Source organism: Diadema setosum, chromosome 11 (assembly GCF_964275005.1).
Source record: "Diadema setosum chromosome 11, eeDiaSeto1, whole genome shotgun sequence".
Lineage (NCBI taxonomy): Eukaryota > Metazoa > Echinodermata > Echinoidea > Diadematoida > Diadematidae > Diadema > Diadema setosum.
The window spans coordinates 1,576,996-1,593,195 of record NC_092695.1 but is presented as its reverse complement, the minus strand read 5'-3'; the positions used below and the strand labels follow the sequence as shown (position 1 = coordinate 1,593,195).

Below are 16,200 nucleotides of genomic sequence, written 5' to 3'. Positions count from 1 at the left end.
CTGTCACCGTCTGTTTGCCTTTGACGAACGTAGGTCATTATACACTCTGTATTTGTATTTTTTTTTTTTTTTTTAATGCCTCCGCCACGAAGTGGTGCCGGAGGCATTATGTTTTCGGGTTGTCCGTCCGTCCGTCCGTCCTTCCGTCCGTCCGTCCTTCCGTCCGTCCGTAATGAATTTTGTGGACAGCGTAACTAAAAAAACCTTTCGAGGTATCGTAATGAAACTTGGCATGTATGTGTATTAGGGGGTGAAGTTGTGCCTATCAACTTTTGGGTGCACATGCTCAAGGTCAAAGGTCAAAAGGTCAGGGTCAATACGTAAAATTTCACTATTTCCACCATATTTATGCAATGCCTGAAGATATTTTCTTGAATCTTAGTGTATACATGTATTACCCAATTAAAATTCTCTGGTGAAAGTTTGGGGTCATGAGGTCAAAGGTCAAAGGTCAAAAGGTCAAGTAAAAATATTAGAACTTCACTTTTTCCTCCGTAACCTGGAAATTGTTCAAGGTATCTTCATGGAACATATACATGTACTGACTGGCAGTGAGTATCTAGAGAATTTAGGGTTCATGGGGTCAAAGGTCAGGGGCCAAAGGTCAAGGGCAACACTTCAACGTTTTACTATTTCCCTCATATTTATGCAATGCCAGCAGGATTTTTTTTTTTTTTTACACTTGGTGTATGCATGCATAACCGAATAGAGATTCTCTGGAAACTTTTTTTTTTCTTTTTTCTTTTTTGCCTCAAAAAAAAAAAAAACAAAACTGGGGGGGGGGGGTCAAATTGACCCCCCCCCCCCTCGACGTTTCACGCCACGGTTTCGCAACGCGCAAAGATTTTTGCCGCGTCGTTTCACAACTTTTTTCATTGAAGTCTCCCGCATATTTTGAGACCAAATTTGCGACGTCCGGGTACACCGTTTTGAAGTTACGTAATGTTTTGCATATGCATGTCAACCAAAAAACAGCTCAAATTCATGATATTGTGTGCAAATCCAATGCAAATTGTGTTTTTTGGTTAAATTGATATAAATCAGATTATTTCAATTTTTAACCATTGAAATTAATCAATTCTAGTGTAGATAAGCCTGACAAAGTGCCTGCAACAAATTTTGGCAAAAAAACAATAGAAAACAAAAGGTCGAAAAAATACATAAGAAATTAACAAAAAAATAAAAAACAAAAGAAATTGATTTCGATTGTGCTAATTTTTTACAAGCAAATTGTTTGATGTGTCTTGAGGAATTCTGACACAAAAATTTAGCAATCCTCTAGTCTTTTTAATGGAGTTATAGGTGAAAATATGATTTCATGCACAAATTTGCATAATTAATTTATTAAAAATAGAAAGACAATATTTTTCTATTGTATGACCATGTTATCATCTTGTAGTTGACATTCAGCTCTATCTTCAGGCAAAATTTCGCGGCGATCACACGATCGGCGGCCGAGATCTGAAGGGGGGGGGGGTCAAATTGACCCCCCCCCCCCCCCTCAGTAAAAACTTGGTCTCAAATAGCCCAGTTAGAATAGGGTTAATGTTTTGCCAATTTTGTGAAAATGTAATCACACATTGTCCACATGTACTGTAGACCTATTAGGAGAATCATGCATTATGGCGGAGGCATACCAGTCGCTTTAGCGACATTTCTAGTTTCAAACTTTAAATGAATTGCTCTATTTGATCTGTTCTGTGTTACACCCAAGGTCCTGGATTGGTGTTCGTGACCTACCCGGAAGCAATCTCCCAGATGCCCGTCGCCCCTCTCTGGGCCATTCTCTTCTTCTTTATGCTCTTCCTTGTCGGGCTCGACACTCAGGTAACCCTAAGAAAGGGGCAGTGCCAGGAATTCCGTAAAGGGGGGGGGGGAGCTTTACATTTTTTTCTTCTTTTCTTTTAACAAAAAATAAAAAAATAAAAGGGGGCGCCCGTTGCGCCCCGCCTGGATCCGCCACTGCAAGACAAATTCTGTAGAAGTGAGGAAAGCTTACTTTGCAGGTGAAGCAAACTTTACAGATGATGTCAGCGAACTTTACCTTCATCTTATGTACCTGTCGACCCTCGACATGTAAATGAAAGAAAGATAAATTTTTTACGAACGGAGAAGTATTTCTTGAAACAAACTTCACTGATGATGTTGGCAAACTTTGGCTCGGTAAATAGAAAAAAAAAAAAGACTTCTTAAAGTCTTTCCGAGACTTAGTCTTTCCGAGTCTTGAAACAAACAACTCGTAAAAATTTTGGCAAACATTCAGCCTAACTTTATGTACCTAGCGACCCTGGATAGTGCAAATAAAGCTACGACAAATGCATTAAAGTTAGGAAATCTTACCTGGCTTAAACAACAGACGACTTTCGCAAATTACAACCCTACTCAATGTCAATCAGCCCTGTACATGCGAATAAAACAAGAACAAATTCTAGAGGAGTGAAGGAATCTTATTCAAAGCAAATGACACAGCAAATCCGGACGAAATTGCGCCTCATCTTGTGTACCTTTCGGCTTTTAACATGCAAATAAAACAAAGATATGTTTTGATAAGGGGATGAAAGCTATTAACTCTTTGCAAAGTCTCAATACTACTAATAAAAAAGATATATAAAAAAAAGATGTATCCTGAATTTATATGTTGACGTTACTGGTATGTTTTTTTTTTTTTTTTTTTTTTTTTTTTTTCAAGCTACTACATTTTATTTCTCTGCAGTTTAGTTCACAAGATTAGAGAATTTATAATAATCATCATGCAATAACCGTGCCAATTAGCTGCAGGGTGTAAGTTTGAGTTCAAAACAGTTCACTGGTAATTTAAAGGTTGTCCTTTGAATTACTTGACAATCTTTTGTTGTTGTTGTTGTTAACGGATTCAGAGGGTTACATGAAGCTAACCAGTTGATCGAACGTGAAGTTCTTAGGTTCAGTAAGAGAAGAAGATGAGGAATAGAGAGATGAGAAGATGAAAGGAAATGAAGGGAAAACTAGAGGAGGAGGAAGGAGAGGACGAGGAAGATAAAAATAAGACGAAATTGAAAGTAAGATTGGAGGAAGAGGGAAGAGGTAGATGAAGATAGATTTTAAAAAGGAAAAGAAGATGAAATGAAAGACAAAGCGAACCGAAATAAAGATATTTATGTCTGATGATTCAGAAGAAATAAGACGTCAAGGATATAAGAGTGCTGTATATAGAATATAAAGAATTATGAGCTACATGACACGTACGGTATCACATTTTCGTTCCCAGTTTGGAATGGTAGAGACGGTCGTAAGTGGCCTGGTTGATTACTTCCCAAATCATCTCCGTAAACACGGTTCGTTGGTCTCGCTAGCCGTCTGCATTGCGTTCTTCCTACTTGGACTTCCTATGGCTACTCAGGTAAACAAGACATTTATTATGCAGAGTTGTTGTTGTTTTTTTGCTTTTTTGTTTGTTTGTTTGTTTTTCAATGTTTTGCTTATCGACTAGTTTGGTTTGGTGTGGATTATTTCTGCATCATTTTTCTCCAAGTAAGACCTACAATGACAAATCAATACAAATTGATACTGTGTATGCAACAAAAAAAAAAAAGAAAAAAAAAGTGAAAACATACAAATCAACAAAGGAATTGTCAATTTCATAACAACATCGTCGCTGATACATATAAAGTCAAAGCAACCTTAAAATGCATACTATAGTATTATGTGGGGGAAAAGAGATATCAATACAGGGGACCATCATCATGAGCAGAGTTTGACTAGGCCCTATCTTATACGACTACATTACAACACTAATAAACCTACAGACATAATTAAATTAACTTTTATACAGTACACATGTTCATAAAGACCAGAGGCTACGTGCTTGTTAAAAGAAAGAAGCAGTAACATTGATTTACTGATGTTTAGCTGTCATTTGTGTCTTTGTGTTCTCTGTCTGTGGTATGGCCAATGATGGAATATTTATTTTTGTCTAACCTCTCATATTATATATGTTACGATATCTGCTTACCGATAGTCATCTGGTCGTTATTTTTCTACTTTTTAGATAGACACACTGATAACATTTTGTCCCCACATTTAGGTGGTGACTCAGTTAGTGGTCAAGAATAAAGTGCATGAAGAATGAAAGCCATATTGGATGTCTAGAATAGTTTCTTTTTCGCCCTATTTCAAACTTTTATTTTGATACTCACAGAGGTTCTTTCATCCAAGCAATATGAAACTTTGACACTATAATTGGTGTACTGTTACCAGAGGCGCTATGGAAGTAGTTTGATGCACTTATTTGCAGTATTTTGATATGCTAATTAATGTGCTATTTCGAATCCATGATTGTCACTGTGCCCACACTTTAAAAAGAAAAACAAAGCCAAACAGAGCCACAAACATTAGGTTTATTTGCTCTCGTCTTTGACTCCAAATATAACTCCACAACTGTGTTCACGTTTACTGCAATAAAGTGAGTAAAACCAGACAAATTAGTTACAGAAGTTTCATCAAAGTAAGACTATAAAAATAAATTGACGAGAGGGATATAGATTTTGCCTTTCGATTTCTTGTCAAAAATAACATTTAGTGGACATTTTTTTGTCGGTCAATGAGGGCACTTTTGAGACCATGATATAAACTCATGGAACCTGCATACATGTGTTATTACGCCGAATATTTCGCGAGGTATTTATTGTCGCAAATTCCGCGAGACAGGCGCTATTCGCGAATTCAAAGACACGCGAAAATGTTTACTCTGATCCCAATATGAATGTGACGTGCCCGCATACATAATTCTTCTCGCAGTACTGTACTCCACGAAGATCACGATTTTAACCACTCGCGAAACCGTCTAGAAGTAACGGTTCGCAAAAATTTAGACTCGCTAAATATAAGGTGTATACAGTTTGTCACTGCATCGTGAAACATGATTAATTTTGAAGCGCCAGAATCACCCGCAGCCACCCTTCCCCGTGTGTAAAGTGTGTGCGTATGCACATGTATGCATGGAGTGCAGGAGTTTAATTCTGTATGTATTTCTTTGCACTGTTTCTATGACCCTCAATTCACATCACTCTGACAGTTAATCTCTATAAAATATGTGAACAATTTGTCAACATGACTTATTAATGATGGTGCGCAATAGAGAAACTAGAAAAAATTCCACAAAATTTCGTCCTGAATTAAAAGTGCACATTCCCTCGCGTTTACTGGAACTGACCTATACAGCTACAGAATAATATCATTCCCTCTTCGTTCCGAAAGAGGGCAGGTCAAATGCCCTTTCACTATGCTAGAAGCATGAAAGTGACATCTGGAATTCTCTCTGTATTTTCTCAATATCGGTCCATTACTGTTACACGGCACGACGGATTGTTGTCCCACTAGTTTGCACGTGTATTTGGGGTAAATTTCTCTTTAATACTTCTAAGTCGTATTTGTCGGTGCTCACGAAGCGAAATGATTACAATTGTCACAGGGTGGGATCTACATGTTTGAGCTGATCAACTGGTACAGTTGTTGGATCTCCCTCATGCTTGTTGGTGTCTTCGAGTGCGTGGCTGTGGCCTGGTTCTATGGTAAGACCTGGTCCAGGACCACAAGTCGTTTACCTCCTCGACGTCTCGTTAACTTTCAAATTCGACTACAGTCCGACCTTTTCTATCCGGCCTCCCTTTATCTGGATCTCTCTATTATCCGGATGCGATCTTGGCGTGATTTTTTTTTTTTTTCAATACAATATTTAAATTGAACTGAATTATTTTAAACTCAAGCAAAATCCCTACACAAACTCAAATGAATAAAATATTATTCCAAACATAATTAACATACATTCACATCAAATTTTCATCTAAATAACATGTATTCAGACATTCACTACCCCAAAATGTTGGGGTGACAGCAAAGAAAGAGTTTCAATGTACTTTACTTGCAAGAGGTTACACATGTAGCTACCAATTGGTAGGCAGCTGCGGATATTAAACATCAGTGTCCCATATCCGGCAAAATCCCTTATCCGAATTAGCGCCGGTCCCGACATGTCCAGACAGGAGAGGTCGAACTGTATTACATTGAATGTCTACTTTGTACAGTTCTCATATTCCATCAATTTGAAGCTGTATGGTGACAATTTCTTACTTTCTCCATTTGACATGATAGTTGGTAGAAATGAACAACAAATGTGATAAACGAGAACGCAATCGGCTTTATGTTTTCCATGCGTCGTCAACATTCCTTTACATCTTTCTAATTCCACATTCTTGGAGGCTGTTTTTTTTTTTTATGAAAGTTTGTTACTTTCTTTCATCGGCAATAAAGAATTAGTGGCTATAATGGACAATATTTTATTCAGTTATTGATTTGCCTTGATACTGACATGGATACATGTACATGCAAGTATTAAGTCATTTATTTAATTTCATGCATTAAGATTTGAGTGCTTCGTGCCAACGGGACAAAATAGCCATATGAGACTGAAGTGGGTGAATGAATTGGTGTAAAATCTATGATTGTGTCATGTGATTGGTCACGTGACAGGTGTGCGTCGCTTCTGTGGCGACATCCGGTACATGCTGCGGGACTACAAGTGGATGCAGCCTGTCATCAAGCCGCTCCTATGCTGGTACTCCGCCTGCTGGGTGGTCGTCACTCCCAGTATCATTATGGTGAGACGCGCTCATGAAATGAATGACCCACTTTACAGTATCAAGCACACAGCTTCAACAGCGCCCTCTATATTAGTTAGCAGACTATTCTTCCCTGCAGTAAAGTCATATTATGCATACATTATGCTCTGTTGATGGCTTTATCTAAATAGTATTGAATTGAATCGACTTGTTTTACGAGTTAGGAACCAGTGGACACTTGTAAACAAGTGACCGCTTAAACGACTAGACAGTGAGTATAAAGGGTCTTGCCAAAGGGGACAATCATTGACATCACAATATTTGAACCAGGGACCTCCTGATTGACAGCAACTGTCTTTTTTACTGAGCCACAGCAGCTCCTTGTCACGAAATATATTTTCCAAAATATAGTATGATTTTATAAGAGGGAAAGTCTCTGCATGATTGTACCACTTGAAGGATAACATGCCGCCCTAACTACGATTTTAAACACATTATTTGTACAATTACAAGAAGCAAGGGTATCTGTCATCATCTTTTAAGTGTTCCCTTGTTCTCTTCCTCATAATGTTTTGTTATCCTCATAATGTTTTGTTATTAGAGTATCATTTCCAAAACATTATCGTGACAATGATTAAGTTTTGCTGAAATCACGTTTCTCATTAGAACAGGTGCTGCCAATATATTTTTACTGAAGTAGGCCTCGTAATTAGTTTGTGAAACCGGCACATGCTATCGTTCACAATAATGTGAATTTCAGTCTATTTTTGTGAAAAAAATCTGGTGATTAGTTCAATTTGATTGAATTATATTTTATTCATTGACACTTGCAACGATTTTCCCCATCTCAACCTCGCCCCCTTTTGTTTGTTTTACTCTCGTCGCGCAGTTCATCTGTATTTTCGGCCTCATCAACTACGTGCCCGTCTACTACGGCGACTACGTGTACCCGAAATGGAGCGAGGTCCTGGGATGGTTGATGGCCCTCGCTTCCCTCATCATGATCCCCCTCGTCATGGTGATTAAGCTCATCTTCACCGCTGAGGGCGACACATTCGTTGAAGTGAGGATGTACTTCCCACGTTTGTTTATTTGTGTGCTTTTTGTTTTTGTTTTGCTTTATCACATTGATGAGCGACTTTCTTTGCATGGCTGGTGAATATCCATTGCGATTAAGATAGATTATCATCTGCATAAAAGCTGAGCAGTCTTTCTGTTTATATGTGTGCATTTCATATTGATTTTTCAATTAATCTTAGAACAATTAATAGTGTATTTCTCATCTAAGAGAGATGATTTGTCCATGATTTTATCAACCTACTTGTCTATATTTTAACTGTTTTTACTCTCCCTGCCGAGTATCTGAAAATGGAAATAGAATGCTCTGATCGATAGAGTAGTTTTCTTGATTTTTCCTGAGTTTTGTAGATTTTAGAATCGTGGAGACTCCAGCTACCAATTGGGGAGATATTTTCATGATACATTATATCTCTGTCATCTTTTTCCAAATTTGGGAGATTCTGACGTTCTCTTTTTTAAACACGAAGAGATGTTAAAAGGATAGTATAGTTTTGTTGTTGTTGTTGTTGTTGTTGTTGTAAAGAAAGAAGGGAAAGAGAGAAAAATTTGGACCCTATACAACAAATAGATATGGTTTTGGTTGAGATGGAGGATTCAGATTTTACCTTTTTTTGGTGATAATTACAAACCACTCATGAAATATTAAAGAGCGAACATTTTAATTCAAGAGGTCTTCAAAGTACATTATTTGATGAAAACTAGTTTTGAAATGGCTTAGATATCCAAAAACAAAGTAAAGAAATTATCCCACCTTTCATTGGGACATTGTTTCTGGCATTTTAAGACCAATTTTTGTCAAAATAATAAACTTTGAATACCTATTAGAATTGTATGCTCTTTAGTTTTTCATAGGAGGTCTCTCATCATCTCTCAATAAAGTTAGAAACCTGAAGCCCCATCTCGACCAAAACTATATCATCCCTTTAAAGTTTTCAGAGGGCCTCCTGCATAATCCGGGAGCCCTGGGTTCCACAGTAGGATAAGAGTGATTAGCTTAAAGCTAGGCAGAATTCGAAAGAAAGAATAAGAATGTGCACGTGAAAGCTGTGTTCCCGCCCTCATTGACCTTTGACCTGTTCATGCCTCCTTGACCTTTGAGCCTCCTCTTTACCAACAAGCACCTGCCCTTTTCTCATCTCTCAACACGCAGCGGTTGCTCTTCCTGCTGCGCCCGACCGCGGACTGGGGACCCAAGGACCAGCGGGAAGCTCAGCCGATCAGCAAGGGAGCGGGACCGCCTCCCGACCAGTCCGATGTGGAACTAGAGGCCATGAAGCCGAACAGCGTCGTGTCCGCATGATAGAGGGCGCCTTATTGGTTGCTGGAGACCCGATTTTACGTATTATTTATTATTTGTAGTAATCAATTTTGGCATACTGAGTAGCATGGAGCCACCTTAGTTTTTATTTTTCTTTCTTTCTTTCTTTTTCTTGTGGTTAGGCACAGACACCACTGTACTAATGGACAAGCAATTACAGTCAATATGATTTTTGTTTGTTTGTTTATTCCACTACACAGTTTTTCCCTCGTTCATGGAGCAAAGAAGTTATCACTTCCGTATGTTATTATCACCAACATTCACAATTCTATAGAAACTTTGACAGACAAAAGAAAAATGAAAGAAGACAAAAAGAATGTTTATTTCCAATTGTGTTTGTAAGATTGCGTTTACTATCACCATAGATTCAAACGTAAAATATTACTGAATTCAGTGTTACAGCACTATCATTCATTTTAAGTATTTTGTCATGTTTTTTTTTTTTTCTTCTAAGTAATATTCGTTGATTTGAGCACTTATGTAATTATGTGGTTGATGTCAAATTTGGTGTGTTTCTTTTTTTGTTTTTTGTTTTTTTTGTATTTGCACGAGTGAAATTACCATACCGATTGTAGTGTATCTGTATATTCGAAACTCTGTGTAGCACATGCTTATATTACGGAAGTCGCCAAGCCAACGCAATTCTAAGCGTTTGTGATGTGTGTTTGATGGTGCAGAAAGCTTAATTTGTTTCCTATAACTAATCTCGAAATGTTCTCTCCTTTATATATGTGGTAGTCGGTTTACAATCAAGCTAGAAAGACAAAGATATTATTTCCTAAATCCTCCGCCTTCGGAACAATTACACAGTTATTTATTAGTAATAACCAGTGCTTCCGAAAAAAAAAAAAATCGAGCAGAATATCTGCTGGGATTCAGACTGCGGTACGGAAAGGCTGAACTGGTTGTAAATGTGATTGTGCTGAATACTACACAGCATTAAAACTTAACAAGCCTATAAGGAGGTAAACCCCGTGGTCCTTCGTACCTATATGCATATGATGTGTGAGTAAAACATTGCTCGATAAACTGTGATTGCGTGTTTTACTTGTCCAGTAGGCCTATATTTTTTCCCACTTGTTCGTCGGTTATACAGAAAATGTGAGTTTTGCTGTGAACGAACAAAAATACTAAGAGAGCTTAGAAAACAATTATATGTTTAAGACTGACCTCATACTGAGTAACCAAATGCCAAAGTGTAGCTATAAGCGGGGTGCAGTAATGTATAACTATTTATGTATTTATACTCGTATACTATCATATTTCTCCATGTCATTGTATTGTCATCACGATGGGCATTTTTTTTTTCTTCAGGTACAGCACGATTCAGAACAAATAAGACTGGAAATCTCTCCTATCTGTTCTTCCAACACAATCAGTATGTCTAAAAATACATCAAACAAATAAACAGACACACACACATAAATCAAAACAGAACAAAATATAGGAGTAGTACCTTTCAGCAAAGTTTTCCAAATGGTACGCAATGGAATTAAATAAACCTCTCCTATCTAAATACGTGGGGTAATCACAAGGGATAGTTTTTCGTTGTGCCCATTCATGTTGAAGGAGGAACGATGCAGTTCTCTTCATGTAACCGTCATGTAATTCAAGGTCGGAGCAAAAAGCTATGAGCTATGCAAAACTAGGTATTGGATAACGCTATAAGAAAGATTATTCGTCATTACTACTGTATCAGTTATCTGTTGTATGCAAGTAGCATGCAGATGCGATCATCCAGATAGGGTGGAACTGGGGATCGCAGCTCCAATGGAGTCAGCGTCTTAGACTGTTCTATTTCGACTGATGCGACCGCCCTTACTGGGCAGTGGTTGTATTCATTCAGTAGCATAAGTAGAAGTTGTTTTATGCCATGCTAACACTGAAAATGATGTAACTTTATAATCAGGTTAGCCCTGACTGCGGTGCAATTTAGATAATTGTGATACTTACTAGCTTCTGAAATTGTTCACTTTTTGAGAACACTGACGATGATTTATTATTCGACGCTTTCACCACCTCTGTAAAGGCTAGTGATGCTAATGACTCTAGTGTTTTATGCAGTGAATGCAAAGTCTTAAACAAAAAAATCATGCTTCTTCCACATTACGTCTACACGCTGATATGCTGACCTTAAGCAAGCAATTTACAAAATTACTATTAAAAGAAAATTCGGAAAATGTGTTTCCTCTACATACGACGTTATGACGCTTTGGCCAAAGTTATAATGATGAATTTGATCGCAAAATGAATTACTGTAACTCCTTTCTTGTCAAGATGAGGTATTTGCAAGTAAACCTGCGAAAAAACAAAAAACAAAACAAAAAAAAATCATAAAAGCATATGGGATATTTTAATCATAACTTTAAGAATATCTCTTTTTACGCAACAAGTGAAGTATCAGTGGACAGGTTTTGTATTGTTCTATCTGGTGACAGACTTAGTTTGAAATGTTTGAAAATGGCGCTTAACTCGTTATGCGATCAAACCCTGTATATGTATCAGTAGGATGAATGTTTCTGCTAAAAAAAAAATGGCGTCCAACTAGGCAATGGTTCGTCCATTCATCTGAAATCATTGACAAATCTGATTTTGAAGGTACGTCACTTACTTCTTTCTGCCAGAGTTGGGCAGGGTGTCAGTCCGTAGGTCTACTGTCCTTTTCTAAAACTCAGAATAATGATGAAGGCAGAATGGGAATTTCTGTCACGCTGACAATGTGGAACTGTGTTGCTGATTCTTCGGATGCAATCGTTGTCTTAGATAAGTAAGAATCGTTTTACTATGACGTCATTGACAGATTGTGTGATGTTCACTTGTATGTACAACTCGAATGTTACGGACAGTCCTGTAAGCAGAATGTGAAAACTCAGAATAGTGATGAAGGCAGAATGGGAATTTCTGTCACGCTGACAATGTGGAACTGTGTTGCTGATTCTTCGGATGCAATCGTTGTCTTAGATAAGTAAGAATCGTTTTACTGTGACGTCATTGACAGATTGTGTGATGTTCACTTGTATGTACAACTCGAATGTTATGGACAGTCCTGTAAGCAGAATGTGACGAAATATTTTTTTTCCCTTCTAATTTCACACGGCATCTCAACTGTTTTGTCCGCTGGCAAAACTTTGAAGCTGTACACAATATCGCACAAATATTTTCTCAATGTCCTTCGTTACATCGTGAAGAATTAACTAGAATGGTAGTGATGATGTTCTTGAATGTGCGTACCCCGTTTCAATCGTCACGTTCATGTTACTTGTCACTAAGTCAATTTTATATAGAGACGCTGAAATCACTTGATGTTATGTTTTTGATGTTCTCAAGAGCTTATCCTCATCCTGTGAAAGAGGGTCCGTCCAATTAGGCAAAACCTGATCGACTTCGCCTTATGTTAAGGCCTCATACCAGGGCAAAATTCTGTAATCAGTATATTTTTCCCTTTCATTTCTTTTGGCTTGCAAGAGCACTCCGACAAAGTTGACGATCTTTTCGATTTCATGCTGCTGGGAGGCATGCAGGCTTGAATATAACTTGTAGCAGGTCTGCACGCCGAAGTGAAAAGTGGCCACATAATAATGGTGGGAGATCAGTGATGTGTATGGACAGGTTAAAAATAATCACGCTTGTGTAATAAAGGTGCAATGGAGTAGCTACGATTCGGGATGTCAAGGGATCAACCCATTCTAAAGAAGGGGGATCATGGGTGGAAAGAAAGTTTGGCAAAGTTGTGATCCCAATGAGAAACGAGGGAACAAGCGATGTGTGCAGTCTAGTATAAATCACTGTAGCTAGAACTTTATGGTAACTCAAAAAGTAGTATAAGACAAACTGCTGATGTAATCAACTATCTTGCCGCAAAGACCAATATCTCCATCTCTTTCACGGAGGAGAGATCGTCTCGTTAATCCTTCAAGATTATCAGGAGGAGATAATATCATTGATTGCATGTCGATCTGTGTGAATAATTGTCCAAGCATTGTGGTTCGCAACTACATTAGTTGCAGCCACATAGCACATTGTGTTGGTGCCATTTTGTGATGTTGTTTTAATTGATTGTATTACTGTAGTTAAGAGTTTGTTCACCAGTTCTAATCCTGCACCAGGCAAAGTTTGATAGATATGTGAGGCTTAAGGTGTTCTGTGCGACCGCCGCCTCGTAGAACCGCTGTAGGTGGTTAGAACGTATGAGGGCAGTGTTTTCATCATTTATGTTCAGTGATTATCATCAGAGAGCTTGGCTATGTTTGCACTCTCTTTGGCGTTTTGTTGTTAATGTTATAAGCCAGTTTCGACTATGTCACCATGGTCGTAGATATTGTACAATTAGTCCACATGAATGATTTGAAATGACAGAGCTTAGTAGATGTAGATGTGCGTTGCTGTTTTACAAAATGTCACTTGTCACCTGACTGGACGGTCGTATGTTTTGTGTTGCTTTTATTATTTGCTTTCTGACAAATTTTCACATCGTTTTATTCAACCATCGATCTAAATCTAGATGGAGTTAACCTCTAATGGGCGCACCGCTTCCATGAGATATGTTGGAATAACATTGGATTTGGGGGGGGGGGGGGTCCCCTAAGCAGCATGAGGACCTCATAGCCTCTTAAAAGTAACAATAACAAACAAAACAACAGAAAAAGTGTGATAGTCTCCGCCTTTGAGACTTTGTATGATACACAGAAAATTGTGCTCCTTCCCCTTACTAACGCCTTCAGATAATCTACCTTCTCATCTGTAAAGTGCGTGTTTTAACATTGCGTTCGGAGGGTCGGTTTGTGTGTTGAGATGAACATCATGGTCATTCATCTCGTTGGGGATGTAGAATTCGAATACTTGTTTTGCTCCACTTGGAACTGAGCTGAAATGTTGTTTAACTTCGTAATTCTAGGTCATCCATAAAACAAAACAAACAAAGAAAGAAAAAACCTGAAATAATCCGAATTTCAAAGCAACTGTTCTTATTAAGACCAAAGGAGGACTGGTTGTCACCTTAAATTAATTGAAGTTTTACAAGTTTCAATTAAATTAATATTTACTGATGCTTGTGCGTTTTATATCTGACCAAAATCACCCTATCTCCCCCCCCCCCCCAAAAAAAAAAAAAAATCACAAACAGCAGAATTGAACACAACAAGCGCTTTCCCTTTTCTGGTACGTTTCTTGTGATTATCGTCCTGTTAAATTTACTAACTGGTTGACTAGAAAAAGAAATAGGGGGAGGGGGTGAAAGAAAAAAAAAAGGATGAGAATGCTCAACACTAACATACATGTACATGTAACAATTTACACATTAAATCTTGGCGTATGTTCTTGTTTCCTTATATACCTGGTTATGGTGACATATATTACTTTGTCTTTGTGTTCGCGTCCACACTACGAGGTGGCATAGCGTATTGTCCATTTTGTGTTAAAGCTCAGTTCGAGGCTTTTTGTAAACTCACTGTTGCGTTTTCATGACCGACCTCCAGCCAGCTTACAGATGCAACTCATTGTAGATTTCGCTCTCAGGTGGTTTCGACAATAAATATCCCACGTCATATCATTCATCTTAAATTCCTTCTCAGGATCTACCGCTTCACCCATTCATCTCTCCTTACATGATCGAATAATAACATTCCTCACTCTCTGAAATAGACATTGGTGGAGTGCATGCCGATGACAACAATGTCGGGCATATTCTCCTAATTTTCACACATTTTGCAACGTTTATTTATGAAAAAAAAAATCCTAAAAAACGCGGCTTCATGTCCATCAACCTGCGGATCTTGCGTGTAGTGGCCTAGATTTTTCAATTTTATTTCCCTATCATCAAACCAGACCAATGCTTACCCTTTACATCATGTTAAAAATTAATTTGTTCCTCGGCATATTATTGATTCGTTTATTTTCTCTTTCACTTCGAAGAAGAGTAGGTGTAATTTAAAGTAAAGCAGAAATATTTCATAGATCTTAAGTGCTCTCAACATTTTGCTAAATTTATAAGTGAACTATTCTGCTAATAATGCTTGTACGGAAGGCGCACCACCATCCAGAAGAAGATAAATAGAAAATGTTACATAAAATCAAGCAAATTTAAACAGGAAAGACACGACGTGGAGGGCAGCATATAATGCGATGTCTTCTCGCGCGGGAAATAATTTACGTACTGAAATCATTTCTCATTAAAGGGATGATGTACATGTTGTATTGGGTGAGGTGAAGACTCAGCTTTTATTTGTATTTTTTTTGCAAGATACTTAAAAACCACTTTATGATATGTCAAAGAGCATACATGCATATTGTAAGAGGAATTCAAAATTTATTCGATGAAAATTGGTTCTGAAATGGCTGAGATATCTAGAAACAGAGTAAAACAGAGCGATCCTAATAAAAGGTGGTTTCCACCTTTTATTAGGATCGCTCTGTTTTGGATATCTCAGCCATTTCATAACCAATTTTCATTAAAAGGAAAAAACCTTTGAATTCCTCTTAGAATTGTATGTTCAGAAGAGGTTTCTCATTATCTTAAAAAAAAAATCATCATTAAAAGAAAAAAAAAAGTTTAAAACCTGAAGCCCATCTCAACCGAGACTGCATGATCAGCCCTTTAATTTTTCTCTTGCCTAGCTTCAAACTCTTGCGACGGCTTCCGAAGAAAGTTACTTTGGTTTTGATTTCGAGCTGCCTCTAATTTGAGCATAGGTCACGTAAAGAGTAAAACACTTTATTGGCCGTAGTGGACACATGGTTTATCTCCATCTAATAACGCGAACTTCAAATAACATCGCTGCGTACAAGTTGTTAAATGACTTCAGGTAAAACCACGAGCCCTCACGTAGAAATGACTGTTGATATATTTCCGTATTGAGTCGAGTTATTTCGCATCGTAACAACGCGAGGATATTTCCCGAGTTTATTATCATATGTAAATAGGCATATGAGTACTTAATAACGATTTGCTTTGGCTAACATTGATTTACGTTAATAGTTTGATAACATTAACAAAGAATGTTTGTTATGTCGATAGCATACTTACATTTTCAGTACATTGGCTGGTTTCTACCATTTTTACTCATTACACTACTTTTTTTTTTTTGGATAGAATATTATTAGCTTTGTACTATGCTGTATATCCAGTATATTTCGTTTTATTTCCAACATTCTCGAGTTGTTTAATGCACAAACAAGACAAGGCACTGTTCATTGACATTGTCATGTCTT

At 37.7% G+C, this 16,200-nt stretch overlaps 1 protein-coding gene across 1 annotated transcript in view; it reads left to right on the top strand.

Annotated features, from left to right (window-relative positions):
- LOC140235048 (sodium- and chloride-dependent glycine transporter 1-like) overlaps positions 1–9,288 on the top strand; it is a 35,142-nt gene extending 25,854 nt beyond the window's left edge. The window contains exons 10-15 of the mRNA XM_072315084.1: positions 1,715–1,827; positions 3,248–3,379; positions 5,450–5,549; positions 6,508–6,635; positions 7,486–7,659; positions 8,827–9,288. Of these exons, the coding sequence (XP_072171185.1) occupies positions 1,715–1,827; positions 3,248–3,379; positions 5,450–5,549; positions 6,508–6,635; positions 7,486–7,659; positions 8,827–8,976 (797 nt within the window). The 3' untranslated portion in view covers positions 8,977–9,288. The remainder of the gene's footprint in view (positions 1–1,714; positions 1,828–3,247; positions 3,380–5,449; positions 5,550–6,507; positions 6,636–7,485; positions 7,660–8,826) is intronic.
- The last annotated feature ends 6,912 nt before the right edge of the window (positions 9,289–16,200 follow it).